This window comes from Amphibalanus amphitrite, unplaced genomic scaffold (genome assembly GCF_019059575.1).
Source record: "Amphibalanus amphitrite isolate SeventyFive unplaced genomic scaffold, NRLGWU_Aamphi_draft 000210F_arrow, whole genome shotgun sequence".
In the NCBI taxonomy this organism is placed as follows: domain Eukaryota; kingdom Metazoa; phylum Arthropoda; class Thecostraca; order Balanomorpha; family Balanidae; genus Amphibalanus; species Amphibalanus amphitrite.
In genome coordinates, this window is record NW_024881705.1 from 778,065 (window position 1) to 796,556 (window position 18,492).

Below are 18,492 nucleotides of genomic sequence, written 5' to 3' on the forward strand. Positions count from 1 at the left end.
GATTGATTCACAAACTGACAGAAGCTTAGCTTTCACGTAAAATTAAATGGTCGGTGGTCACGAAGTTGCTTTAGATATCTGTCTTGGTCCTATTTCCTTATCCTTGAAATGGACTGTGCAAAAGTTTGAGATGAAATATTTCTTCAAACTGAACCACCTTGCTCCACTGTTATCGCTTCGACATTTATGTCCATTATTTCAACGTCAATAGCAATTGAACCCGATCATTAGGTGCATCACCTAGGGATGTTTCGTAGGTAAAAATTCCCCTTTTTGTCCCGTAACAAATCCTTCCAATCACCTATCCTCACGGAGGCACATTCACCTGCCTGGGCGGCGTGCCTGACATACCGGGCGCCGCCGAGCTGTTGTTAGCTTGTGTGCTTATATTTGTCCGTGGATCTAATGGGCGGCACGTCCGTCCAATAGGGCTCATTGATTATCGACGGCCGGTCCGGTCAGTGCGTGCAGGCCGATCTTTGCACCGCGCTGCGGACAGTGGGCTGGACTGGAACACCGTCCTGAGAGGGCCGGCGGCGAGTCGATTGGCGAGTGAGCATCATCTGGCTTTGCCTCTTCCATTATTTCACCATAAGTATTTTAGTGAAGCAAAAACTCAGCACATTATAGTTCGTTTTTTTTTCAAAAGGACGCTGGCTCCAAGTTCCTTATCGAAGCTCTCACGTGAGTTTTGGCAGCTTCAGCGTCTGGCCAAGAATTTCTTACCGAAAAAATATTCGATTTCAAATTGTGCACGGTAAGTACCTGGAAATTGTGTCTTGAAAAATTAGCATACTATGATGACGTCACTGGTGGCAGCAGGCACTCAATGTCCGTACGATGGGACAAAGTTTCGACAAATTTGGGGGGAAACTTCGTTTTTCACTGTTGCCGAGGTTATAATCGAGTAAGCGGTTTCATCCATGATAGTTATACGCTATATTGCAAAACAAGTTCGACAGCATGACGTCACCACTGTTCTAAAATCTGGTTCCAAAACGCACATATGGAAATTATCTGGAATAATTCACATGTTAAAATAAGGCGACGTTCGAGTTTCTCAAGTTCAGTTTTTGCTCGTTTTGCTCGCTAAAACGCGTGCTTTTTCGAAAAACATACTTGGAGCCAGAGTCCTTTTGAAAAAAACGAACTATAATTGACTTAAGTGCCTATCTGACCAGTTTAACAGTTACCTATCAATACGCATTTGGTAAGAAAGATCGCTTTCCGTAGCTCTGGCTGAGTGAGTACTGAGTATCGGTTGAGCGGAGTAGGAGTCGTGCGGCACAGCATACCACTTCAGGCGCCGACTACTACTGCCATCTAGCGTCAGCTATACAAGCACTCTTCGCTATCATTTCCTGTCTCTCGGATCCTGTCTTGCGGCCGCGGTATGCGTTGTTCAGCTGCGTCACTCCGTCACATTGATGTCACAGCCTTCCCTGAACAATGTGACGGGCCGTGACACGGACATCACGGCTGGATGGCGTGACGGCCGGTCCGTGACGGCGCGGACGACTGCCACGCTGGCACGCTGACACTGCGGGTCAGTGGCGCCGACCGCCTGCTGATGTAGTGCCGGGGTTGGTCCGTCCGCAGCCTCGGTGGACTGACACTGGCCTGAACACTGAGCCGGTGTCGGGGCTGGAATCTCAGACATTTGTGAGCTGGTGTTTTAACTGTCTGGTAGGACTGAGTTGGACGCTGATGCTTGGGCTGGTTAGTGGTTTAGTTCCGTGGCTATGAAGTATTTAGTTATGTAAGCAGGGGTGGGACGAAGTCGGGACGGTAATCTGGGTGCTGAGCTAGTTGAACAACGCCAGTAATGCTAAATGTTTCTTGCAGTTTTTTTAACGAATAATCATTTCCGGTAAACGTACCAATTTCCGCTTATCTTTTATTAAAATATATTTGGTAGCTTGGGAATGATAAGAAACCTTACATGCATAATTGACATCTAGCCGATTCCCTCAAAGCCGTTGGAAAATGTCGTCCGAGCTCAGGTGTGCCAAAATAACCTATAATGGCGTTTCCTGCGCAGCGCTGAGGGCCCTAAACTACACTTCATGGTCGACTTGTGACTTTTATTTTCATTTCGAGAATTGAACCAGGACCAAGTGGAGAGGTCAGATCCGAAAAGAACAGGGAAGGCTGCTTCAAATTCCAATGGTATGGAAGATTCGACCGATTCAGGACGCCATGAGATTGTGACTTTCTGTAATCGCAGAGGAACTTAGCTCAGGGGCTTGATGGCGTAAGCCTTTACACAAAAGTCAATGTTGAGCGTCGCAGTACGCCATATACCTATGCTACATTTTTGTAGCGCTGGAACGCGGACAATTAAACAGATAGAGTGTGAATGTCACTTCTCGGAATATATCCACTTTTAATCACCCCACTTTCCTCGTTTTCTCACACTTGCCACTAGCCATAGTCCGTGGTTTAAACTGTGTAGAGTCAAAAGTGAGACTGGGGCAAGTGAAAAACATTTAACTGTTGGAATGTTCCCGTGAACGTTTCTTATGTATAGGCGCCTGCAGGTTGGCTGGGCTGAACGAAACGCCTGCCCCTAACCAAGGATTCCTCATTAACATAATTGTAAAATTTGATCTGTCACTGTAGCTAGACCAGCACGTTTTCGGGAAATGAAGTGGGCTGGGAATAATTAATTGATGTTCCCAGTATGGGACCAGCATTCCTGGCAGCTCAGAAAGCTGCTTATTGGGATTGAAATGCTCGTACTCGGGTTAATAGCCTACGGCCGTCCGGCTGACTGATGTGTGCGATTCTAAAAAGAGCACAAAAAGTGTTGGGAGTCGGTATGCCTTTGAACTTTGAAAGACTTGACTGCCTTGGTTGATCAGCTGCTGGGATAAGCCATCACTTTATGGAACCCAAAAGCATTCAATACCGATTCAATATCAATGACAACTTTTTTATATTGACCAGTGCCTTCAAGTGACCGGAGAGTTTTAGCGCGAGACAGAACGGAACAGAAATTTGCAACCATCCATCAATAATGCCTAGTTCAGATTCAGAACTTGGCATAAGAGAGCCCCGGAGCAGAGCTTCACTTTTCGCTCTTGGTCTATATAAGGACACCGAAAACAATCTTCACCCGCCGTTCGATCCTCAGGTCTATTCTGAAGCAATCGTCAGAAAGCCAAGCTCCCTGGGGCAAACTGCTCAGGTTTCTGTTCAAAGTTAGTGAATTAAAGCTGTCTGCAGAATGTTAGACAGAGAGAGATCGAAGTCGATTGGCACGGCTCCTACTCGTCTGAAGTGCCGATCAATGACACGTGCGAGAAAAGACACCTCGTGGCCATAGAGACTGAAAATTCTCAAGCCGGCGACGCGACAGTATCCCGCGCCAGCTGTCAAGAAGTGATGACGAGGCATGTCCGAAAGAGGTCTTGTTGCCATCTGCTGACTCGCCCTATCAAGATAAACACATCAAAGAAAACATGTTCCTTTCAATGATACTTTCGAAAGAAAACAATAACGTAAAGAGGCATGCCATACCATCTGGCGCTCTTCCACAGTCCACTCACATTCATTACTAATCGTTCCCCGCACAACATGCGCGATTGTTTAAGCAATCTGTATTTCGCGCGTTTGAAAAACATGCGCAATACGGTTTGATTATTTGACGCGTTTCGGTGGATACGAAAGTAGACAACAGTTATTCACAATACCGTCTCACTCACACCTCGTCTACCGACGCTCATTTTTCGTCTGTCATCTATACCTCTCTCGTTTCCTTGTCTCTCCGTCTCTCCGTCTCTCGTCTTTACTTCTCTCACCAGACACCCGTCTCCGGTCGCGTCTGTATACGTCTCTAAGTCTCTTTGCCTCTCATCTTCTGTCTCAGCCCAACAGTCTCCCATTCCTCCGTCTCTCCGTCTCTTCGTCTCCCATCGTTTGTCTCATTCTCTCAGATTTGTGTCTCCGTCTCCTCCGTCTCTCGTATCTGGTCTTTCTGTCTCTCGTCTCTCCCGTCTCAATTGTCGGCAATGACGGCCGCTATGACCGTCTGCAAACAGTGACTCTCCGTCCAACAATCGATAACTCATTCCCAGACGGTGGTGTCACACCACGATAGCCAGGTGACCGGCAGACGACACGCACCGTTACACGTCGCACCGCGCCACTTCACGTCGGACCGCGCCATCGCACGCCGCACAGCGCCGCGCCAGGCTCGGACAAGTCGCTCAGCACAGCCACAGTGCCCGCGTAGATCACACAATATGGGAGTTACACGAGGGTGTGGGCGCATGATCTGCTGTTCTAGGCGGTCTACGCTAGAACAGAGGGGCTTAAATTCGAGACAAGAGTGCCAGCTGCCGAGATATGTGATATGGTATATACATCGAGTGAATAAATGCTAGCACTTGTCTACACATTCGCGTTTATCGGCACAAGGTCGATATGATAGGGTCAGCATTCATGCATTGTTCTCAGATGCAGGAGCAACCATTTGAGATCATGTCATTTTACATAAATTCTGCAGATGTCTTCACCTTTTCTGATATGCTACCGAAATTTCGGAAGCTTTTAATCAATACCGCAAAACATGGTTAATGCCGCAGTTGATGGCTTAATGGAAGGACACTTCCCTTATGATTGTGTGCACTGTACACAATGGATAGCTAACGCAAACATCCTTCTCAGTAAAACACTTCATTAAAACGAGAATTATGACGGAAACACAAACCATAAATAGCCGGTAACGTTTCGTGTCCGAACTGTAAAGATCACGTCACACGCGTGCACGATATTACAGTTCGCGTCAGGTCGTCTCGCACGGTTGTGTCAACACGTGCTGTGTAAATTTAATAGCCCTAAATGGCGCCGGGCGATGGATTGCCCGACACGGCGACGTTTGACCGGCAATGGAATTGTAGTGGCGGACCTTGCAGTGGATTACGGACGATGGATTTGAAACGGTGGGACTTTGGAAAGAAGATGGCTTTGTAACGGTGAATTAGCGGCGGACTGTAGTGCGTTGGACCGATACAGCTCACTGACGGCGGATTTAGGATCGATTTACCTCGATCGCTGATCCTGCCGACCTGAGTCAGACGATAGACCGGGGCCCAGGGGTGGTAACGGGAGCCGTTTGACCTTCACACGGGCGTTTACTGTCGTTACTGTGACCTATTGCCGCCGAAATACGACCGGCCCTCCGCCGTCCGACCCGCCGACCGTCTGGTATCTGTTTGGGGCCAATGTGCGCAGCCCTAATCAGGACGGACGCGGCGGGCCATCTGGCCGCGGCGGCGACCACGATCGTGGTCAGGGCCGGTGGTGTGGTCGGAAAATGTGTCCGCGGCGGACCGGGGGAGGTCACGGTGGGTTTTGAGTCGGGACTAGCGCTCAGAGTCACTGCAGAGGCAGACTGTGCCGCAGGACGTCACTGCACTGCGGCACATAGGAGTGATAATCGTACCGTGGGAGGTGGCATGAGGGAGGTGGTCAAATTCACTGATCGATACGGGCACCGCACTTACAAAACATCTCACCGGAATCACTCGTTCACTTATGCTCCGCACATAGACTCTCGCTGATCACAAATTGAGATCAATCCATTGTCGACACTGACAGTACGTGCGTCCTTCTAAACAAGTCGCATTGTAGCGTTCAAAATGGACACTGATAATCGTCTTTGAACATCTCCAATGGCGAAGAAGTTCGTCACATTTCCCGCAGCACCTGCACGCATGTCAGCACTTGCCAAATAACTGGCGCGTCAAAAGGTCGACCCTCTCCACAATTACCACGGCAGTGAAGCCCGGTCCTTGTGCTGCTCAAAGTTTTGCAGAGACTTCCATCTGCAGTTCAGCACAACTCAACTGAGTCCAGCACCAACTCAGCTTCTCGAAGCTCGGTTACGGCCTCACTTAACCCTTTTCCACATCATTTCAGTCCATCTCAACTCACTACTCAGCTAGCTCAGCTCAGTTTCAACCCAGCTCAACAGAGTCCGTCGCCGAGCCACCTGTCCGCAGCTACCCCTCCCCCTCCCCTTCCGCTCCCGAGAAGGGGCCGCGGTACGGTTGCAGCAGGTAATCACCGGACTATCGACAGCGGACGCTGTCGGCGCCGGCGGCCGGGAAGCCTTCTGAGAGACGCCCCGAGCCCGCATCTTGTGGCGCCGTCGTGATCAGACCCGGGCGGGCCGCGGAGTGCGCCCCGAATTGATGACGTTCCACCAGGACGCTGAGGCTTCTGGATTGCTACCGGGTTCGGAATCTCACCGGTGGCACGTCGTGTTAATTAGTGGCAGGTCATAACGTGTAACGTGACACGGCCGAATGACGCCACACAGTCTGGTGACGTCGGTCGTGGGTCTGACGTCATACCTCTGAATCCCGAGCTGGTTCGGTCTCCGTCTCCCGACAGGTCAGGCGGAACGGTTTGGTGAGCTTCTGTCGTCTGTCCGGCTCCGACGCCTTTCCTGGCGCGGTGCCGGTCTCGGCCGGGTGACCATCCCTCTCAAGATTCAGCAGTAGCTCCCGGGGCCGCTCCAGTGCTCTACTGGGCTCCGCGCGCCTGCCGCCGGCCTCCCCGGCGAGTCTGCCCTCCTCCGCCACCACACTACGACCCCTGGTCAGTCCCACCTCTCTCCCTGTCTCTCTCCTCGCGACGGTGGGACTCCCCCGTCCAACGCCCGCCGGTGGCGGCGCCGGGCTCACCCGGGACACTCCGCTGGTCTCTGCCGCCCCCTGCACCACCGCCACGGCCACCGGTGAGTCCTGCGCGGGCCGGGCCGGTCGGCCGACCGCCGGCCCCAGGTCGGGTCCGTAGTGAGCGGTCTCCCGGCGGAGCTCCTGCATGCTGCTGCGGTAACCGCCCGGCCGGGGCTGACCCGGAGGGTGTGGAGGCGCCGGGTCGCTGTTGTTGCGGATCATCCTGGGCTCGGTGCTCAGGTAGGCGGACAGGGAGGAGCAGCGGCGGCCGTATGGAGCCAGCCGCCGGTCCAGCGAGCAGTGCCGGTCAAACGAGGTCTGCAGCAACGGCTGGGGGCGCAGAGGGAGGGACGCAGGTCAGCGGCTGGGGGCGCAGAGGGGGGGACGCAGTCAGGCGTCAGCACCCCGGTAGTTAAAGACCGGAGACACACGGAGAGGCACGGGTCTGCGGCTAGAGGGCAGAAAGAGGAGCGCAGTCAGCGGCCAGCGACTGGGACAGAAGGGTGGGGCGCAGGTCAGTGATGGGATGGTCAGCAGCCGGAGGTCAGTGGTCCAGTGGTCCTGTGACCATTGGTCGGCAGTTAAAGGGTCACTGGTCAGTTGCCGACACTCATCAGCGAAAGGTTACCACTATAATCCGCCAGTCAACGTCATCCTGCGATGCATGTCTGCTATCGAGATACGCCTAAAAGACGACCGGTGGTGATGGTATAAGAGCAACAGGGAGCGGAACTCAGCTCTCGCCTCTTAGTTTATTTTAAAAGAATGCCGCGTTCTTAGTGCTCGACTCTGTGACGCTGCCGCCTCTAATATGAATATTCATTTATCGAGTGAGAGCAGCAGCTCCATTTCAGTTGAGGCGAGATAAGACTCCTTAGTCCGTGCTAAATCTCCCGGATCTCGCTGTCACGGCTAGTGGGACGGACGGTACTGGTGTAGTGGACTGTAATGGTGGAAACCCGAAACCAAGAATAGCAGATGCACTGGTTGTTTCCTTTTTATTCAGCGGTAGGAATATGAGCCTATTCTGATTAATGATCTCTACCGCAAAGTGTTATCCACACGTGCCAGTCTTCGTTAAAATTACTTCAAAGTTGGAATATTATACATATGAACTCTAATCAAAACTTGCACGTAAATAAGCATACGCTTAAGCAGAATATATAGGGGCGGACTGGCCAGAACACATCAACTGATCATAGATATGATCCCGCACCTAGGAATATATACAACCTTCTATTGTAGAGTGCACACAACATAGCATGTGCCGAGCATGTGCCTTATCAGCCAAACACGCAGACCCCAAAGGGACAAATGTCACGAGGATCTCATGTGGACCACCATACAGTTAATTAATGAAAACACACATACACACATACACACGCCACACACTACCGCATGACATTCAGCCCATATACCAGTCGGCCCGCGTACTTCCCCACATTATCAATAAGGCGTGCCTATTTGTAGCCCCACAAAAAGACTGACATTTCCAAACCCAATATATGACGCGCCGTCAGCCGGCAATGAGGAGCGGCTGTTGGCGTTAGCGACAGCGCTGACACCTGCCTTGGTAGCCAGATGGTCATCAGACATCAACCTACTGGCCTTGACCTCCAGGGAGTGGAATGTGGGGCTTCCTTTTCGAGCTGCAGATCTGATTTTGCGCCGGCTGTCCAAATGCCAGTTTAAATTAAGCGAGCAAAACATGTGGTTGATATCTGAGGCAAGCATTGCTAGCGTTCCGAACGGTCGGGTGTTATAAGTTATCATAATGGTACTGGAATAACCGTTAAGCGAGTAGAGTGGTGCTGAAAATTTATCATTTAGGCAGAATGCAACTTATATGTAAGAAAAGTAGCGCTCTGTTAGCATTATCAGGTGGCAGGTGGCTGTTTTGTCAATGAAACAGTTTATCTCAGAGACGAATTCGTACAAAATTTAACAGGTCTTAACAGTAGAAAGTCGATTCAAATTTGGGCTAGAACGTTTGATTCGTCTCTGTTCCGCGTCTGTCTTCGTTCCACCTCCATCCCGTCTCCGTCCCGTCTCCGTCCCGTCTCCGTCCCGTCTCCATCCCGTCTTCGTCCCGTCTCCGTCCCGTCTCCGTCCCGTCTCCGTCTCATCCGATCTCAGTAGCCCTCCCACGAAACGTGCCACTCTAGTAGTGGGAAAGATAGGTGGAACTATGGGGCAATGGGGAGCGATGGCGGAACGCTCCATTCACCTCTCTCGCATGCTGCACGCCACCCACTGACACGGCCACTGCCCGGGCCACTGTGAGCAGTCGTGTGTGACACACGCAATGTCCCGGCCTGCTCCTCCCCAGTCCAGCGCGCCGGGCACCGCTGCCGCTGGAGTCCCTCTGCACCCAATAACCCTACAGCGATCCGAGCCGACGGACGACGACACACACGACCGCAGGATGACATTTTCGACCACCAGGTAATTATGTGTAATATCAGTCCGGAAATAGGCGGTATGAATTGCCGTGCCAGGGAAATTTGTGTCGGCCATGAAGGACACGTTAATTATCGGCAGAGTTAATGGATGGCGTAGTTACTAATCGTTAGGCAATTTCGTCGATTGGAGCATGACGGGCTGGCTAATCCGTAAAACGTAAGTAGCCGCTCAACACTCCCATCATCGAATTGAGGTGCTGGGGGCTGGGCACTTGCATGGGCGTCGCCACCACTACGGACACTACGGACAGTGTCCGTACAAGTTTTGGAAGGCCCGAAAACTTGTACGGAATGTCCGTACAAGTTTCGACTACTGCAAAACAGTCTTTGCACATGTTTTGAAGTAGCCTAACGCTTACCTATCAGTCCCCTATTTGTGGGTAAAGTTACGATCCAAGGCAGCCCCAAAGTCAATGTCACGCAAGAGTATTTACTACTAGCATTTAGGGTGTGACGAAATTATCCGGACATATATTTGTTAGTCCTATCTGTTCGCACAGTTTCTTTTCTGATGTTAGAAGCGGTATACATAAGTGCCTCCGGTATCGGCTCTCATCTCAGCAAAGACTTACCGTTGCCAGATGACTCTTGCTCTGAGTAATTAGTCGAGTCATCGACGGGTTCATTTGATAACTACATAGTTTTCGTCAAAAGCAATGGACAGAAAGGAGCACACTCTCTCTTTTTGTATTAGGAAGCATGTTTGTGGCATTGCGGCAATGAGCCTGAAGCTGGTCTGCCAGCAGCTCCATGGACATCAGCAGCAGCCAACTGCACATCTGCCTGAGGCGTAATAAGCTGCCGGACTTGATTGATGAACTCAGCCCGGCTGCGACCGCAAAAGCCACCCTTTGCCAAAGCAGATTGACTTGAATTCAAGACCGATGATAAGAGGGCCCAAATCATGGCCCACCGCTATCCGCCCCTTACCTTGGTTCTTCTGCTCATCAAACTGAAAAAGACAACGAAATTGACGGGAAAATAGCCGGTGCACCACCTTTAGCCTCACGCCAAGACGCGTCCACTGGTCGAAGGAACACATAAGCAAGGCATGGTGTAATGAAATGGGCAGCTATTCGCGCTGTATTGTCCTTTGAACTGTCAAAGCGGCCATGTGTTGACTGCCAGGTAACTCAAACATCCCGGCCGTCACCGGCGTTAAACATGCGGCCGAGATCCAGATTTGGAGCATATTCAGCTGCTGTGCGATGTTCCGGCATGCATTGACCAACCCATTAACAGAAGAGTCCACCATCAGTGACGACTGACGAGTATTACCGGAGCAACATCCTGTCAGACAAATTAGTCCGTATGGAGAATGAGAAGTGGCGCCGGGAGAAGCTCTTATCCTTCTGGACTAACGGACTACGGCTTGGAAATAGGTAGTTTTCATCCTAATTCCATCGAGATCTTATGGACTTTTGTCCAGCAAAAGGTGAATAAGGGGACACCCGGCACCAGGACAGAGCAACTGTATGTTGATGTAGGCGTAGGCACATGCTAATACGGCGTCGGTCCACATCAAACCCACTCTGCTTAAAAACCCAGTAGCTGGAATGTTCTACGCATTTCTAAATATGATCTTATAAAAGATGGCTATATCATCATCAAAGGGAAACAACCTCAGGTTGTTTGTTTCTTAATTACAGCGGAAAAAAGGTGTGCGGATAATTTCGTTACACTCTGTATCATTCTATAGACTGATATTCACTGATACGTCAGCCATAATAATTCTGTGACTTTTGTCATCCTAAGGCTCTAACTAAACTAAATGAATGCTTAGAGCAAAAGAAAATGACAAAATCGTGACCAGTGACTTCAAATACAGCAAATGAGATGAGACTGATCATGTGCAAAAGTCAACCAAAGGCCATTCGAGGTCACATGAGGTCAACATAAGACTTGACCGTTTCAAACAACCTAACTATATGTCATTCGACGCATCTTGATATAATGCGTTGGCACCACCTTCTTTGCTGAAGAACTCTGCAAAAAAAGCCGCAGCTCGGGGTCGCTGACCTGCCATCTACCCTAATGTAGGTATCAAAAATGTGTTTGTATTTTTTCCGAAGCCCCTAGGCATTCGGGGGCTATCGCAACTATTCGTCCGGGGTGGGGGGAGGAGGACGAAAAATGCCCTCCACGGGCCCGCGTGGGTTTACACCTCTGACGAGTGTTACGGCTGACAGAATGTGTCCGTACAAGTTGGAGAGCCGTGGCGACGCCCCTGGGCACTTGGCTCGCTTCACGTAACCAATAGTTTCGATAAACTGACAAAAATACTTACTATAATAGTAACCAATTACATAATAAATTGCGTTTTGATTAATCTTAACAAATGGGGAAAAATACGTGCGCATTGCTAACGGGTTTCGTGCTGAACATCGGCGGCTTATCCGCTTGTAATACGCATTGACTTTGTTAATGTGTGGGTGTGGGGCAAATGTTCCAATTAAGATCTTTACGCGTACAAGGCTGCATAGACAACAGTGTACATGTACTTACCTAACTACTATCTGTAGGTTTTGCAGCAGTAGCTTTTGTTACTTACATGAAAGCAATGACTTCGGCAAAGTGTGGGAAACGCCTCTCCCACAATAGCCTCATCACCTGGGAGTGCCCATTGCGTCCCTAACTGCACCTTTCATCCCATTAGGCCGATTCTCCGGGGCAAATCGCCTCCTGATTTCATCCGCAGGGCCGATTTAGAGAATATCCTGAACGAATTCAGGCGGAGGGAGCAGCGAAGGTGAGTCTTATCTAGCTGGAGCTACTCTTTCAGAGAATGAGATGTCACCAAAGCCAGTCAGTGGTGCCAACAGCGGCAAACGCCACCCACCCGTCCCCGGCTGGCCGTCATTGCTGACCGTAACGTCTGTGTCGCCGGAGTCACATCACCGCATCATCGCCGGTCCCCCGTCACAAAGCCGATGGCGGAGGCGGCGGTCGGGAAATGAGAGGCTCCGCGGCGCGCCTCGGTTCACTCCGGGCGGGGAAATGGACCGCTGAGCGGACCGTTCAACCGACGACCGGCGATCAAAAGAGCCGCCGAGCCGGCCCGATGGCGATCCACACCGTCCCAGACGGAAAATGACCCGCTTCTGGAACATCAAACTGCAAATGGCTGTTCACGTACCGTCTCTTGGTGCAAGTCACTTTTATTTCGTTTCTTGATTTGTTTTATTCGTTTAGTTTTCAATGTGATGGCATCAATGTTATCATTTACTTTCATTGCATTGCATTGGCTTCGTGACTTATCCTGTCGCAAGAATGACCTTCACAAGACGTTCATTACAGCACAACTTTCTTGCGTCGACTACACAATCGTCTTTGGGTGCACAAGCCCAAATGACCATCGTGCACATTTGATTTTTTCGCAAACGCAGACACAGTCACATGCCTTTGGTGACACTTGTCAACGACATGACATTTGTGCGTTTCTGTACATGGAAGAATACGGCAAAGTACCGACAAAGAGGTATACCAACACGAGCTTATGCCAGCAAACGAATGGCCAAAAATGTCTTCTCAGTTCTCGCCCAATATCCGTATTCCGTTCGGCCCGATGCTAGGCCATGCGGCACAGTCTACCGATCCAGGTTAGCGTCGTGCGGCACAGTCTACCACTTCAGGCGATTACAACTAGCGACATCTAGGAGTCACGAACAAACTTCGCCTGGCTAAGCATTGAACGTTACTTATAAAATACCGTCATAGAAAGTCAGATTATTGTTGTAATTCTTCTTATTACTATTATTAAAATACTCTTACAAAAGTGTCATTTGATAGGTATTATGTATCCTGACCTATTTACAGACTCACACGCTCAGGAAAACCATAGTCGATGCATATTTTTAACTTTATAAGTCCCTTTTGTCCGTGGTTTAAGCTCTCAGCTGCACATCAGTTCTCCCCATTTATATCACTCCACTACACTGGTCCACAAATCCACTCCCGGCTAACTCATCTAACTTGATTTGGAGTGTAGTTCGGTTCAGGAAGGCGGCGGCCGCATCTGTATGCTCCCGTGGCCCTTCAGCCCAGCCCGGGGCTGATAGTGGCATTAGCGATGTTCTCCTTAGACGGATGGTTTCAGCGCACGTTATGCTGGTAGTTACCCAGCAATTAGGCTTCAAAACTGAACTAAGCAGCTACAACAGCTGGGTGTCGCAGCTTGCATCTGAGCTTGCTAATGCTGACCCGATTTGGCTAGTCAAACAATATTTTCTCCTAAACTATTCGTCTCACCGGAACACAAGGCTCATGTGTCTTTCGTGGAATAAAGGTCCTACCGTAAATAAAGGTCCTATCGTACACTGAGAGCTGTTTTGATTCCTTTTAAGCATATTAGGGGAATTGGTCTAAAACAACACCCTGATCATTTCTCCGAATATACCCCAAATACACTTTCTTTGAATATCACTCTGAAATTCTTCTAATATACCCTACACTGAGAACCTTTTTGATTCCTTTTGAGCATATTAGGGGTTTTGGTCTAAAACAACACCCTGATCATTTCTTCGAATATACCCAAACTATACCCTTGTTCTTTAAATAGCTCCCTTGAATTCTTCTAATATACCCTAGTAAGTACCGAATAGGAAAGGAATATTATTCCTGTTCTATTCCCTGCGATACCCACAGTACACTCCTTTTAACCTACCAAAATACCCTTACATCGAAACCTCTAGTATTCCTTCTAAGCGTATAAGGGGAATATTTTGCAAACTATACTCGCATTATACCACGTAACACTCCCGTATTGTTCTGTGATTTCCATCACTGATCTCAATGTATTCTTGCATTAGACCCCACATAGACCCAGAAGGGAAAATAATAATGCCCTAGGTATATTCGTCGTAGAACTTGCTCAGAAACTGTCTCATTACTCTCAGCTCCCTCGTCCGATTTCTCTTTATATATCGTAACACATCCAAAACGAGGGTTAAGGTTCTATCCCCAGCAGGGCGCGTATGGCTGAATAGCCCAGCGGGGCGCGGGTTAGTGGTCAGCAACACGTCCAGGGAGCGACTGCCCGTCCTCCTCGCCCGCCCGGCCCGCCGACCGGTCACCGCCGGAGGCGCCGAGCGGCACAGGTACGGTATCTGACAGTAGCGGCAGAGACTGTACACTAGGGTATATTAGAAGAATTCAAGGAAGGTATTTAAAGAATGAGGGTATAGTTTGGGTATGTTTGAAGAAAATGATCAGGGTGTTGTTTTAGACCAAAACCCCTGATATGCTTAAAAGGAATCATTTGAGGAATCATTTGAGTATCTTAAGGGCATTCCGCCAGGAAAACGGCAGAGTTATAGGAGCATGACACACCATGATCAAAGGGAATGGAAAATCGTTTTGGTTGTCAGTGTACCAGTTTTGAAAGCAGTGATGGACTAAGTGCCAAAGTCATTCAAGATTTCTTCCCAGGACTCGGACACATCGTGCTGGACGTGGTGAATGCCAGTCTGGAGACCGGTAGAGTCCCGGCATCGTGGAAACACGCAATCATAACCCCGATTCCCAAGGGAAAGCGTGTCACGTCAGACCCGTCCAGTACGCGGCCTATCTCAATGCTGCCGGCAATCACCAAAATCACCGAGAGGGCCGTTCAACTCCAGCTCACGGACTACATGGAGACCCACCACCTGCTGAGTGAGGCACAGCACGGATACCGGCGAAAACACTCGTGCGAGACTGCCCTTCATGTTGTTACTGATGATGTACTGCGAGCAATGGACTGTGGCGAAATTACCCTCTGGGCAATGGTTGACCTTTCGAAATGTTTTGATATGGTGCCGCACGACAGACTGATCGAAAAATTGTGTTTGTATGGTATTGATCCTTTTTGGATAGAGGATTATTTACAAGGTCACACGCAACAGGTGCAGATTAACAACCATAGTGGATGTTCGATGCGATCGTCTTCGAGACGGAACTCTATAGGCGTCTACCAGGGGGGATCTCTGAGCTGTATATTATGGTGCATTTTTGCTAACGACATATGTCTTCACGTGCCAGAATTCGTAAAAGTGGTTCAATTCGCCGATGACACCCAAATCTGGACTACCGGTGCAAAGCAGGATTTACCGGAGCTTGTGAACCGAATTGAAACTGCTTTACAATGCATGTTTGATTGGTTTTGCGATCATGGTATGAGAGTAAATGAGGCAAAAACAGAGTTCTTGGTGATGGGCACGAAACAAATGCTTAGGAATGTTGGCAATGTAAGTGTTAAATTTAACCATGCAACGATCAGATCCACAAGCCAGGTTCGCAATCTTGGTGTGATTTTCGACCGCAACTTAGATTTTCAGCCACATGTCGATCACTTGATTCCAAAATGTACTGCAATGCTGCTCGCGCTGAACCATGCCAAACATGTTATTCCCATCGCGACTGTGAAGTACCTTGTGCAAGCTCTAGTCTTTCCCATACGCCGAGATATCCCTTTAGCATTATCCTAGCCGTGCGGGAAACATTTGCACGTGATCTTTCCTGCACTGTTTTCCGGCACGGGTTGATGACCTACAGTTCTGGTGATTTTTTGATAAAAATCTTAAAGAAGGTGATTTCAATAATTAAATTGTGAGTTTCTGAATAGATATTAAACGACGTATGGGAAATATCTTACTGAACTTGCTCTGGGAACAAAAATGGAAACCTCGGTCTTCAAAAAATCTCCGGCACTCGGCTACACCTCGTGCCTACAATTTTTTAAAGACCTCGGTTTCCATTTTTCTTTCCCAGAGCCGTTCAGTAATATATATTCCCACAATGCGGTACTGCATGTCTATCTATGGAATTTGCAACAAAACCCAGGTGCGTCGTATCCAAAAATTAGTCAACTTTGCCGCACGTGTTGTGACCGGACGCCGGAAAACTGATCACATTTCAGATGCAGTACGAGCGCTGGGCTGGTTTACTGCTGAAGAGCTCATAACTTACCACCGAGTTCTAGTCATTCACCGACTGTTAGACTACCATGTGCCGTCACCCATAGCTCAGACTATCTGCCCTCCCGCTCACCATCAGCACGATCACAATACACGGACTGCGGGTCTCCTCTCTGTGCCGCGCATCCGCACCGAGTCAGGGCGCAGTCGTTTGTGCTACAGTGCTGTGAAGGCGTACAACGACGTACCGAGACCACCCGGAATGTCTTTCAAAACCGCTACCAAGCGGCATCTGTTTAGCCGCCGCGATTGACGCCTATGTATGTACTCGTATCGTTCGCAGACGTTATTCGGGCATGAGTGGTGTGTCGTGTCTGATTTGCAGTGAGCTGTGAGTTTGTGAACGAGTGCCCCCCATCAACGATGTTTGTTTACTTCTGTGACGTGCAATGACGAAAAGCCACTGATTGCAGTGGACTCGTTGTGAATAAATAAGTTTCAAATTTCAAGATAAAACCCTTACTTTTGATTTAGTAATACTTGTAATGCTAGTAATAATACTAGTAATAAGTAATACTAGTAATACGTGCGACATCATCAAGCCCATGCTGACTATCGTATTGGATTATTTTTCGTCCTTACTGCACGCTAACCAAACAGGACCATGTGTAGGTACGAATGAGAGAGAAAAGACATGCTATTGAAGCTTACATAAGGCCTTCAGCATGCCTCAGAAAGAAACAAATCGTTGCTATTCATGAGTTCCCGTCACAATCTTAGATTCAAGACATTCAGATTCAAGACGTTCCACATTTTGAAAGCAATGTGCTGCTTTTAATAATGTGATTGAAAGTCTGACTAACTGATCAAAGCCCATCAAACTTGGAATAATTCTCAATTAGGTACTCAGCGTATCACTCCCATCCCTTTCAAGGTATTTCCTATTAGAGAAGCACTATTCTTGGGGACCAAATTCTATAACTTCTCCAATACGAACTACGCCACGTGTAAAAGTGCGAACTTCGCCGTTGGCTTTCAGTTAGCTCAAGAGATGAAGGCAATTTCGCTGCAAAGTTCCGACGCCAGAAAGGTAATTGTATCTCATCCGTGTGTTTCATCAAATAAGGCAGATTGCAATAGGAAACTTAAGTGAGCAATGTACGCGAAACTTTCTTCCGGATGTTGATGATAAGGTATTAAGCTGTCAGCGATATTACACTTTCTAACGCCCTCAATGCCACCTAACGGATATGAGACATGCATAATTGAAGAGTTTTGTCTCACAAGCAGCATGCTTCGTTAACGTTCACTTCATTAACACACATGCTGTTCAGTATTTAGTTTGTTTAGTTTATTCGCATGTGTTTACTGGTTAGTTGGGCTTGTAACATTTTCAGGTGGCATTAAGAAAGAAAAGAAAGAAAGCCGATAACGCGCTGTCTGAAGGTCCTGCGACTGCTACAGTATGAGGATGCGTGCTGGGGTACTCGGGAACTGTATCATGAGTGTTGCCTTATTTTTACTGTGTTTTCTCTTCTCTGTAAATTTTATGAAGGTCAGCACATACAATTGTCAGTCATCGAAACGTAATATTGGTAGTATTCAGTTGCTTTGTGACAGCTCTGATATCATCTTCTTGCAAGAGCACTGGCTTTTTCCCTCCGATCTTCCGAGCTTAAATAATATCAATTCTGACTTTATGGCGTATGGCGTATCTTCTATGAAGCCCGAGGAAAATATTGTTATAGGGAGGCCTTATGGAGGGGTAGCTGTAATGTGGAAAAGAAAGTATGCACCGTTTATGAGAGTAGTGACCTTTGATGACGACAGAATTATTGGTCTGGAATATTGTTCTAACGAGTTTAAGATCTTGTTCCTTGGAATTTATTTGCCCTATAACGCCAATCATAATTTTGAGGAGTTTGTGTTCTGTTTAGGGAAGATAAGAGCAATTATTGAAGAGTTTGACTCTCCACTCGTCTATATACTTGGAGATTACAACGCTGATCTGGTTAAACTTACGGCCTTTGGCAGAGAGCTTCAATGTTTTTGCGATGACTCTAGTTTGATTGTAGCGGATGACTTACTTCTTGACAGAAATTCCGTTACTCATGTCAATGATGGGCATGCCTCAGAATCATGGCTTGATCATGTTGTATGTACTTCAAGTGCTTACGATCTTGTTCAGCAAATTATTATCTCTGGTGACATTCATGGCTCTGATCATTTTCCCATGACCGTAACGCTTGCGACCCCTGATCCTGGACATGTGACAGCTCCTAATGAAGAGGTTGGGAGCACTAAATGGGTTGTGGATTGGTCGTCTCTTGACGAACATAGTATAGCGATGTACCGCAGTTGTGTCGAGGAATTTCTCCAGGACGTAGACGTACCGTACCATGTCCTTGATTGCACAGACGCTGCTTGTAGAAGGCACTCAGATGAGAT

General features: G+C 48.5%; 1 protein-coding gene across 2 annotated transcripts in view; it reads right to left on the reverse strand.

The window, feature by feature from the left end:
* Positions 1 to 3,587: 3,587 nt before the first annotated feature.
* LOC122385160 overlaps positions 3,588 to 18,492 on the reverse strand; it is a 43,870-nt gene continuing 28,965 nt past the window's right edge. For both annotated transcript variants that reach the window (XM_043373233.1, XM_043373232.1), the window contains exon 7: positions 3,588 to 7,019. In XM_043373233.1, the coding sequence (XP_043229168.1) occupies positions 6,357 to 7,019 (663 nt within the window). In that variant the 3' untranslated portion in view covers positions 3,588 to 6,356. The remainder of the gene's footprint in view (positions 7,020 to 18,492) is intronic.